The sequence below is a fragment of the Asparagus officinalis genome, chromosome 5 (assembly GCF_001876935.1).
Source record: "Asparagus officinalis chromosome 5, Aspof.V1, whole genome shotgun sequence".
Lineage (NCBI taxonomy): Eukaryota > Viridiplantae > Streptophyta > Magnoliopsida > Asparagales > Asparagaceae > Asparagus > Asparagus officinalis.
The window spans coordinates 20,293,006-20,304,981 of NC_033798.1; the positions used below are offsets into that span (position 1 = coordinate 20,293,006).

At 34.7% G+C, this 11,976-nt stretch overlaps 1 protein-coding gene across 3 annotated transcripts in view; it reads right to left on the reverse strand.

Annotated features, from left to right (window-relative positions):
- The window catches only part of LOC109842985, an 11,731-nt gene continuing 6,819 nt past the window's right edge, over positions 7,065–11,976 (reverse strand). For 2 of the 3 annotated variants that reach the window (XM_020411902.1, XM_020411901.1), the window contains exons 5-7: positions 11,760–11,845; positions 11,077–11,135; positions 7,065–7,310 (exon numbers count right to left, since the gene is read on the reverse strand). In XM_020411902.1, the coding sequence (XP_020267491.1) occupies positions 7,202–7,310; positions 11,077–11,135; positions 11,760–11,845 (254 nt within the window). In that variant the 3' untranslated portion in view covers positions 7,065–7,201. The remainder of the gene's footprint in view (positions 7,311–11,076; positions 11,136–11,759; positions 11,846–11,976) is intronic. The other variant, XM_020411903.1, reaches the window with a different exon arrangement.

Below are 11,976 nucleotides of genomic sequence, written 5' to 3' on the forward strand. Positions count from 1 at the left end.
ATTCAGAAAACGTCAATGAATCACTTGAATTGGCATTAACATAAGACATATCTATTAATGAAGCACTGAATGAGTTACATTAAAAAATAATTTAATAACTTTATCCTAATCAAAGAAAAAATCTCCATGGAAGACATAAGAAAAATTAGTAAGTATTCATAAATTCCATACTGTGTTCTTCAAATTAAATATTAATATTATAATCTAAGAGAAATTGGTAATGAATAATGCAGGTATTTAGTTTAGATCTTTATGGAAAATGACAGGGATAGAGCAAAGGTAATATTATTGAAATAACAGAAATTCTTATTGGATGCACATCAGAAGAATTCATTTTAGAGGAAAATAAAGAGATAGCTTCTAATTTATTTAAGTAATAAATTAGGAACACAAAGAATTTTATATATATGAAATTAATATTTATTCTCATTGAAATAGAAAAAAATCAAAGTCTATATTTTGAGCAGTTTGTGTTGAACATCATAAGTACATTTGACTTCTTTGTAAAGTTAAATGAGATGATAAAAAATTAACGAGCCTAGGAAAGATAATAGCATAAAAAATACAAAATTAGCCTGATGTCACAATTAATGTAGATGATAAAGACAATACTCTAGAATTATCCGAGAAATGATAAATGATAAACCTGAAGAAGGATTGATCTTAACTCAATAAAAAATAAAATAGAAGAAATAAAAACAATATTTTATGAATATTTTATAGAATAGTTTAATTATTTTGAGTGAAATTAGGAATCTTTAGAAGGGAGTTTCATGAATTTTTTTCAGTACTTTTATATTCTTATGTGGATGTTTTTATCATATAAAAGTATACTAGAGTTAGCATTAATCTTTAATTTATATTTTTTATGAAGTCTATCAATGATTAGGAATAAACTTCATATTCTCTTTTGCATCGTTTTAACATATTTTAAATCAATCATTTTGCCATATTGGTTTTAAATATTCACATTCCTTGTATAACACTATTTTAATATTTTTCACTTTGCAATGCTATACTTTCTCAAATAAAGCTTAGTTTCATATCGGTCAAAAATAATATGAAAATTCAAATTATTTTTAAATTATATTTGTTTTTTGTCAATTCAAATATCAACATGAAAATTTAAATTGGGTGTATCCCATTTAAACAAACATAAAAAAATAATCGGGATGTAAGAGTTTAAAGAAAAAATGAGCACAAACTGTCAAAAATACTTAATCATGGTATTAAATCACGTGCATTGCACGTGTGTAAAAACTAGTACTTATATAAGAGAGAGTATACTTATATATACTTATATACTATACACACATATGACATATTATACATATATAGAAATATATTATATATACATATATTATATATATACATATATTATACATATATAAAAATATATTATATATACATATTATATATATTTATATATACATATATTATACATATATAATACATATAAAAAAATATAAAAAATATAAAAAACTACTATTCCGGGCCTGGCCTGGCCCGGGCCGGGCACCAAAGAGGTGGCCTGGGCCTGACCCGGAGCCCGGACTTGGACCGGGTTCCGGTCCGAGGACCGGGCCTGGCAGGCGGGCTTTTTGGACACCCCTACCAATGGCATGCTTGGTTTGCTCATCTTTAATTATAAGAGTTTCTTAATGCAACCTATACGTGCTATTTTGTCAACGTATAACCTCCTGTACTTACTTCTGTTCATTTCTCCATTAATATTAATGGAAGATTAATTATACTCCCTGTTTGAAAAAAAAAACACGCTTAAATAACCTTATTTCTGCGTTATTACCCTCGATCACTCGAGTTTCAAATTACCAGTCCTTGTTTTCGTTTTCTTGGAACTTGGTTGTTTACTTGTTTTATAGGGAAGCAATCAATTAGCCATATGTCTATCCGTCTCCATGTATTTATGTAATCTTTCCTTACGAATCGTGTAATGAGCTATTATTCAAGGAGATAAAATTGCATAATTAAGCAACTGCTGCAGCTAAATTTCTCCTTTCAGTTATTGGAAGCAACAATTAGGTGGGGCGTGGTTAAATAGATTCTCATTTCATTAAAATAGCTACGATAAAATTGGCTGCAATAAATATTGGGATGTTATAAAACTAATAAAGTAGAATAGAGAAAGTAGACAAGAAGTAGAAAGAATATTATTTCCTTAATTTCTCATTACAAAGTGAGGTAGGAATACCTCTATTTATATACAAACTAAGATGATGATATATGAATCATATTAATTACTTATAGAGAATATCAAGAGGTAATACATGTATCAATCTCTTTGGGAAACTAAATGGACATCCACATCATTTAATTGTTTCATAACACTCCCCCTTGGATGTCCAATATTACACAAAGAATATGCCTCGTTAAAACCATACTAGGAAAAAACTCAGTGGGAAAAAATCCTAGTGAAGGAAAAAGAGTACACTATTCTTGTGCATTAGTTTCTTCCCCTGATTCAAATATCATTTGAGATCTTTCAACCGACGCATTCCAATATTTTTTACCAATTTCTCAAAAATTGCAGTCGGCAATGCCTTGATGAATAAATCTGCCAGATTATCACTCGATCGAATTTTTTGCACAACGATCTCACCATTCTTTTGCAAATCATGTGTAAAGAAGAATTTTGGTGAAATGTGTTTCGTTCTATCTCCTTTAATGTATCCTCCTTTTAATTGAGCTATACAAGCTGCATTGTCTTTAAACAAAATAGTCGGAGGATTTTTATTTTCAGGAGACAATCCACTATTCTTTCAGATATAGTGGATCATTGATCTTAGCCAAATACATTCTCAACTAGCTTCATGAATTGCTATTATTTTAGCATGATTTGAAGAAGTGACATTAATTGATTGCTTCGTAGATCGCCATGAAATAGTGGTATCACCACATGTAAATAAATAACCAGTTTGAGACCTTATTTTATGCGGGCCAGATAAATACCAAGCATCAACATATCCAAGCAATCCAGGTTGAGAATTATAAGAATTAAAATAATTCAAGATCAATTATTCCTTGGAGATAGCGAAAAATATGCTTTATACCGTTTCAATGTTGTTTTGTAGGAGATGAACTAAATCTTGCTAATAAATTCACAGAAAATAATATATCTGGTCTTGTACAATTAGCAAGATACATTAGTGCACCTATTGCACTGAGATGTGATACTTCAGGACCAAGAATCTCTTCATCTTCCTCTTTTGGTCTAAAAGAATCCTTAGCAGGATCAAGTGACTTGACAACCATTGGGGTACTTAATGGATGTGCTTTATCCATGTAGAACCGCTTTAACACCTTCTCGGTATAAGCAGTACAAAAATCTCATTTTCTAAAAGCTCAATTTGTAAACCAAGGCAAAAATTGGTTTTCCCAAAATCTTTGATCTTAAATTCTTTCTTCAAATATTCAATCGCCTTTTGGAGCTCTTCAAGGGTTCCAATCAGATTAAGGTCATCAACGTATACAATAATGATCATAAAATTTGACTCATTCCTTTTTATGAAAACGCATGGACATATAGGGTCATTTATATAATCTTCTTTGACTAAACATTCACTAAGGCGGTTATACCATATTCTTCCAGATTGCTTGAGTCCATACAAAGTTCTTTGCAACTTAATGGAATACATTTCTCTAGGATTTGATTTACATGCTACAGGCATGCTAAATCCTTCAGGGGTTTTCATACAGATATCATTATCTAATGTTCCATATAAATAAGCAGTAACTACGTCCATCAGACGCATATCAAGTTTTTCATGTACTGCTAAACACACAAGATATCTAAATATAATTCCATCCTTTACTGGAGAATATGTCTCATCATAATCAAATCCCGATCTTTGTGAAAATCATTGGGCTACAAGTCTTGCTTTATATCTTACAATTTTATTTTTCTCATTTTTTTTCCCTCACAAATACCCATTTATATCCTACTGGTTTTACATCTTCAGGTGTTTGGACTACAGATCCAAAAGCTTTTCGTTTAGCCAGTGAATCTAATTCAGATTGGATCGCATCTTTCTATTTTGACCAATCATTTCTTCACTGACATTCATCAACTGATCTGGGTTCATTATCCTCGTCTTCTTCCATAATATCAAGTGCTACATTATATGCAAATGCATTATCGACAATTACTTCTCTTCGGTTCCAACTCTTTCCCGTAATGACAAAATTTATTAAATTTTCTATAGTTTCATTCTCTTCAGGAGTTGGCTTTTTAGGAGAGACCTCTTCAGGAGGTTGAATTTTGTTATTAGTAATATTTTGATCATTCAATCCTCTTTTCTTTCGAGGATTCTTATCTTTGGAACCAAGAGGTCTACCCACGCTTCAGGCGTGCTTTAGATTCATTAGCACTTTTAATTTGTCCTTCTGGGATATCAATTTTAATCGGAGCATTTTCTGTTGGAATATGCGATTTAGTATTTCTTCTAGAATCACTAAAAGCATCCGATAATTGATTTGTAATTTTCTGTAAATGTATAATCCTTTGAACTTCCAGTTCACATTCTTTTGTACGAGGATCAAGAAAGTCTAATGATATTTTCCTAGTAATTTCCTTTTTCGGTTGATCTTTATCTCCCCCTAATGTCGGGAAATGTGATTCATCAAAATGATAATCTGCAAATCTTGCAGTAAATAAATCACATATTAATGGTTCAATATATTTATTTATAGAATGTGATTCATACCCGACATATATCCCCAATCTTCTTTGAGGGCCCATTTTAGTACGTTGAGGCGGTGCAATAGGAATATATACCGCACAACCAAAATTTCTTAAATAAGAAATATTGGGCTCGTGGCCAAGAACTAATTGTAAGGGAGAATAAATATGATAACTTGTTGGCATAATTCTTACAAGTGTTATTGCATGTAATATAGCATGTCCCCAAGCAGATAGAGGAAGTTTAGACCTCATTAACAATGGCCTTGCAATTAATTGAAGTTGTTTAATAAATGATTCGGCTAGACCATTTTGTGTTCCTAAGGTGACGCCTTACATAATCATTTAAGGACGCAACCTAAAATCATATGATTGAACTATATTGTGGATGATCCACTCCGTTAAATTTGATCTACATATTCTAAAACCCCAACACACCAAGTTTGGGGTGAATCCGTCGTCGTTTGACCATTCATCACACACCAAGTTTGGGGTGAATCCGTCGTCGTTTGACCATTCATCCACTCGTATCAATTTTAACGGTTTCGAATGAATAGAACTTTTCACATATCCACTCGTATCAATTTTAACGGTTTCGAATGAATAGAACTTTTCACATGGCTCGACGGATGGTCAAATGATTATGGTTTCATACCAAACTTGGTGTGTTGGGGTTTTAGAATATATAGATCAAGTTCAACGGAACAGATCATCCATAATGTAGCTCAATCATGTGATTTTAGGCCGTGTCCTTAGATGGTTATCTAAGACGTCACATTAGGAACACTTTTCATATATATATATAATATATATATATATATGGGTAATGTTTTCCTAAGGTGACATCTTAGATTCCCACCTAAGGACGCGGTCTAAAATCATATCATTCCCTAATTTTTTTTTGTGATCCGCTCTGTTGAACTTGATCTACACGTTCTTAAATCCAAACACACCAATTTTGAACCCGTCGTGTTTTAACCCTTCGTTGAGTCGTGCAAAAAGTTTTATTCATTCGAAACCGTTAAAATTACGGTGAGTGGATGAAGGGTCAAAACACGACGGGTTCACCCCAAAATTGGTGTGTTTAGGTTTAAGGACGTGTAGATCAAGTTCAACGGAGCGGATCACAAAAACAAATTAGGGAATGATGTGATTTTAGGCCGCGTCCTTAGGTGGGAATCTAATGTGTCACCTTAGGAAAACATTTCCATATATATATATGAGGAATATGGGTATACTTGGGCCACTTTCGGTGACTCGTGGTATTCCTTGGAATGAATACTTCTTGCTTCCTGGAATTAAAGCTCCTATCGAGTGAAAAGTTACTTAAAATGTTACTTCTCAACATATTGTAATGGGGTTGTTCTAATAAAACCTGCTCTCATCGCTGGATACTGTTTTGCTTATGGAAGTTCCCAAACGTAATAAAGCCATGGAATTGTTGATCCGATGATGATATGTTTCCATATGCTAAAGACCTTTATGTCATTGAGAGGTAAATTCTTTCTTTTTTTGCACAAATTGAGTGAGTACGTTTGTTTATTAGGAATTGCAGTTTCTCTGGCCATTGCTGGAAACAACAAACTGAGGATCCCTTTATTTTCTGGAAGAAAATTCCTTACTGATCTGATGATGAAATTCTCTACTGAAAATTCCTTTCCTGAGCTGCTGCCTCCACAACACCAAAAATTTCATGTTTGCTTTAAAGTTCTTAGAAGTCTTTCTATAAACTATATCATGATATTTTTTTACTCTAAATAGACCACACATAACCATGAAGTTTTGTTTTTCCCTCTCTTCTTATTTGGACAAATTTTCAAAACCAACCCATTTGATAAACTAATTGCAAAAAACGACCCGTTTCAGATTTATTTAGAGAAACCGACCTGGTTTCAGCACTGTCGCTGAAACCAGGTCGGTTTTTCTAAAAAACTTTACGAAACTTCACGGGAGTTCAACTCCCGTGAAGTTTTTTCTCATAACAAAACTTCACGGGAGTTGAACTCCCGTGGAGTTTCGGAAACTTTTTTTCAAAAACCGACCTGGTTTCAGTGCTGAGGCTGAAACCAGGTCGGTTTTTGCAAATAAAACTGAAATGAGTCTTTTTTTGGGAATAGTTTATCAAATGGGTTGGTTTTGAAAATTTGTCCCTTCTTATTTTCATTTCCTGAGTTTATTAGAGTTATCGGAGATTGCTATAGGAAATCTTTCATCATACCCACGTCTTATCCCTCTTGATACTCATCTCTATGACATATAAACAGCCCCTCATGATTTCATACGCGATGGAAATAATAATAAGTGCTCTTTGTTAAACATCAAAGATTCTTATGAGTTAGGGCTAGAAGCAACATTTCTCATCAGCTTGATCGCCTAATTGGACACGATTATGGAGTGACCGAAAACATAGTTTTATTAAGCAGATACAAGAAATCATGTAATTGCTGAAATTTGTCAACTAAAAACTGGAAAAGGGAATACAAAAATAAATAACAAAGTACATCAAGGTTTAGAAGAGAGGTTGGATTGTTTTTCGACCCACGCACCGTAGTCCTTGAGCAATTGCTCAATGAGCAAAGATACAAGCTTGTCGGTGAGACCTTGCATCACCCTGTTAACATCAGAGTACAGCCCCGTTCTCAGTCTCTCATAATCATAAAGCAGACTTACCTTCCTATGTCAAGTAGTATCAAAGTCTTTAAGGTACCGTTTGACAAAGGGTTAAGTGAGGGGTTAATGAGATTTAACCCTTTCTTAACCCGCCAAACACAAAAAATCTATACAAGAGTTAAAGTGAGTTAACTCTTCATAATTTGCCAAACATAAATAATATAGAAGAGTTAAGCTAACCCCTCTAGAGGGATTAAAATTAGTTAACCCATCAAAATAAAGGGTTTGCTAGTACTCCTATTTAGAAGGATTGAGAGTTAACCCTTCTAATTATAAAGAAAATAGTCAAAATCCTTATTATTCCCAAATACTAAAAATGATCACAATGGCTAAATAAAACTTCTATAATGAGTTAATAATTTAGTCATTCGGATTATGAAGTAGGTTAATTGTGTTAATCCTTCTCCTTAATCCATCTTCCTTGACCCTTTAACAAACGGGGCCTAAGATGATATCCATAGTATTGTCATCTCACATTGTGCATAAATTGTTACCTTACTCTAGACAATAAAAGGGCAACATATTGAGTTGAAGTTGGCAACTATGAATTGTTTCGAAGATGTGGACATAGATTCAAATTCATAAATTTGGATTTTTATATTACAACTTTAGACCTACCAGCCTTCTCAATGGCACGTTTAAAATCTTCACTAAACCCCTTTCTGTCCTCCTTGGTCCATCCTACTCAAACTGCTATCCAAAGTGGCAAGTCTACCATTGACTCTATAGTTCCGGGGCACGAGATGATCAACCAATGCTTCTCCAAAAAGATTGAGGCTTGCATCCTCAAAATAGACTTCAACAAAGCTTTTGATTGTGTGAGTTGGGATTTCCTCTTGTCCCTTCTCAAGGCTAGAGGCTTCGGACACAGATGGTGATCACGGATTAAATCCATCTTGTTTTCCTCCAAATCAGCTGTCATAGTTAACGACACTGCATCAAATCCCTTTTTTTGCCATAGAGGTCTCAGACAAGGAGATCCCCTCTCTCCCATGCTTTTCCTCCTGGTTGCTGATGTCCTATGTAGGATGCTTCACAGCAGTTGCGACCACGGAGACCTCTCTGAACTTCACCTCAAGGGCATGCTCAATGACGTCAAATCCTTGCAGTTTGCAGATGACACAATTATTTTCTGCAAAGCCACTTCCTCTGATATCACCACCCTTAAATCAATTCTATACCTCTTCGAAAATGTCTTAGGTTTGGCCATAAACTTCTCTAAATCTAACATGTTCTATAGTGGTAAATCAGCTACCAAGGGCCCTCACCTGACCAATATCCTCAACTGCACTCTTGCTTTCCCTCCTTTCAAATATCTAGGACTTCCCTTGAAGAAAGGCTCCTTATCCAGATCCGACTGTCAACCTTTGTTGGATTCCCTTCATCGTAAACTCTCCTTATGGAAAATCAAACGACTGTCTATTGGCGGCCGCCTCATCCTCCTCAAATCAGTACTTTCCTCCATTCCCCTATACTACATGTCTTTCTTTAAACTTTCCTCATGGCTCATCAAGGATACTGGCAAAATCAGATGCAACTTCCTATGGGTAGGGGCTTCTGAAAGCTATAGAGGCAACCATCCAAACAGATGGGGGATAGTCTGCTCCCCTAAAGCTTGTGGAGGTTTGGGAGTCACTAACCTTCACCTCTTCAACATTTCCCTCCTCTCCAAATGGCTCTGGAAATTCTTGGACATCAGCAACCATGTAGGTAGGGTACTTCAATCCATCTACAAGCACAACCTACATAGTCCGCCACCACACTACCAATGCTCCAAATTCTAGAAAGATGTTCATTCATGTCACCTATTCTTCCCTGCCTTTGTAAAATGGTCTCTCGGTAACGGGTCTAGGGTCTGCTTTTGGGAGGATAAGTGGATAGGCGACAACTCTCTAGCAAGCCTCTTTCCTAAAGTTTATGATCTTGCTTTCTCCAAACATGTTTCCATTGCATCCCAAGGGAAATTTCAAAGGGATATTTGTGAATGAAAACCTATTATCAGGTGCCCCCGCGGAGAGGATGAAAGGGGTCAATTGCAAGCTCTTCTTCAATTACTATGTGCTTCAAACTTGTATCCTACTCCAACATCTGATTGTCCAACATGGTCCATATCAGACTCAATATTATTCTTTGTCATGTTTCTTCACTCTATGCTAGCAGATGGTGGTCTGCGATATCAACACAACTATATCATTTGGAATAAAGTGCTGCCTAGTAAAGTTCAAATCTTCTTCTGGCTCCTATGTTCTCAAAGATTAAAGACCAATGACATATTAGCCTCTCAAGGTTGGCTACCATACTCTTGTTGTTCCTTCTGTAGTGAACAAGAATCTCATGATCATCTATTCCTTTCGTGTCACCTGGCTAACCAAATTTAGGCTCCATTCCTCTCTAAGATTGGCATAAGATCCCTCCCTACCAATCTCGGTCAGTGCTTATCTATCTGTTCTGACTTATCTATCCAAGCTTCAGTTCACCTCTTATGGGGTATCTGTTTCCCAACTATCAGTTGGGTCCTGTGGAAAGCCCGCAACGATCACATCTTCTCTAACCTCATTATCACTCCTCAGCAAATCATCAACAAGTCAGTTTACTATCTTCTTTTCTGGTCAGGTGCTTTCAATTCCAAGAAGACGCTAAAGATGAAGAAAATCATCCGATCCGTCGGGCTTGTAGATATCCTTGAGTCGAGTGCTAACAACAATGGGATCCCTTGAACCGCGTCTTGGTCTCTCTGTTGCTTTTGCTTTTATTGGATTTTGTAGTTAAACTATGTTTTTCCGGTTTGTTTTCTTTGTTGGTAGCTTTCTTTTGTTCTTATCTCCAAGATATCTTCTACTGATAAGGATTTTTTCTCCATCTTGGAGATATCGTTTTAATCATTAGAAGATATCTTATTTTGTAAGTATCTCACAATTTTGGTTATATATCATCCTTATGATAGGGCAATATGCCTATTTTCCATCAAAAAAAAATCCTTGCTATTTCATATGATCTTCTATACATTAACTATCTAAAAACTAGTATGATGTGTTACCTAAATCGAAGCTTTAGAACTTTCATAAAAATGCATTTAATTTTTGTCCTCTTGATACGTTATTAAAAGTAAACCAAACTCTTTTGGACTTTTTGTTTTAGATATTCCATGTGTGCAGCATGCCCAATGGTACATGTTTGCAATTTGAAAAATCAAAGTTTTGAATTTTAATCTACAATATCGGCATCATGAATACGGTTGATGTGGCCTAGCTCAACTCTGAAACATGCAACTATTTTTAATACTTATAGAAGCACTAAGTCCCTAAGGTCCATAATTTTGCTCAAATTGCTTAATTGGATGGTCATGAAAGGAGTTTACAGTGAGAGTTTTATGGTGACAACTGTTCAACATAAAACTTGTTAATGAGCGGTTATCTGTTATATAGACAGAAATGTCACTTCTAATTAAGCATTGCTTTTATATAAAGTTTTTTTGGTTAGCCTTCTTTAAGATGAGGGTTAATTGCAGATTGAGCCATTTATTTTCACTTAATTGCAGATAAATCTCCTGTAGTTCTATTGGCGCGCATACCCCTGAGTGAACTTCTTTGGTCTTTTAAGAGTAAAACAGATTCACTCAGGGTCTATTCACATCTAGGGAAACAGTATAGATGCAGTAACAGCAAATAGACATGCTACCTAAATTGTCAACCCGATCATGAACTTACAAATTTCCAGGCTTTTCTATCACCGATACTGGAAGCAAGTTGAATGGTTGTGTATAGATCTGCAATTGGTAAAACATATTTTTTTCAAGAACATCAAGAACTCGGAGGTAATACTGTAATTACAACACTCATTAATGAGTTTTAATCAAGGGAAGATTGGCGAAGGCTGTAGCAAAGGATTTATGTCACACTTGCAGGCATATTTCATATTAGAGGCAACACTTTGCAAGGAAATATCCCAGCATACTTCATACTCATAAATCAGTAATAATATAGTCAAAGTAGATTTCGGAAAATTCTAGAAAAACATATATGGAATCAATAACAACTGTAAAATAAATATATTTCAAGGTCACTCTGATGGCGTAAAATCATGGAGGTACCCTAAAGTAGATTCCTAAAATCTCATTCAGGTCAAAATAGCTGCTAAAAAAGAGAATGCCACAAAAAAGGAAATAAAAATCCAAAAGTACCTCTTGTTCAAAAGATAAAGGTCAAAATGCCATAACTTGATTGTAAATGAATTATCATGCTAAAAAGAGAGGGGAGGGGGGTATTTATTTTAAGAGTCATTCTCAATATATTTCAGCTACTTTGCTAGACCACTGAGAAAATAATTAATATATAATTGCACATGGAAAATGTTCGATTCTTTAGTGTTGTATAAGGTGGGACTGCCATACCTCAAGAGTTACTTTCAGGTTAACGTTGACCTCTAAGCAAGTTTGGATACCGTTCTCCTCCCAAGTTATATGATTTATCATGAATGCTGCAAAAAGAGATCAGACACAATCAAAATTCACGCTTAACTTAGTTCGATTATATAATACCTCAAAACCATTTATGCATTTGAAATAACAGTGTATGGAATATAGTTTATATTCCATGTTACTAGTATCA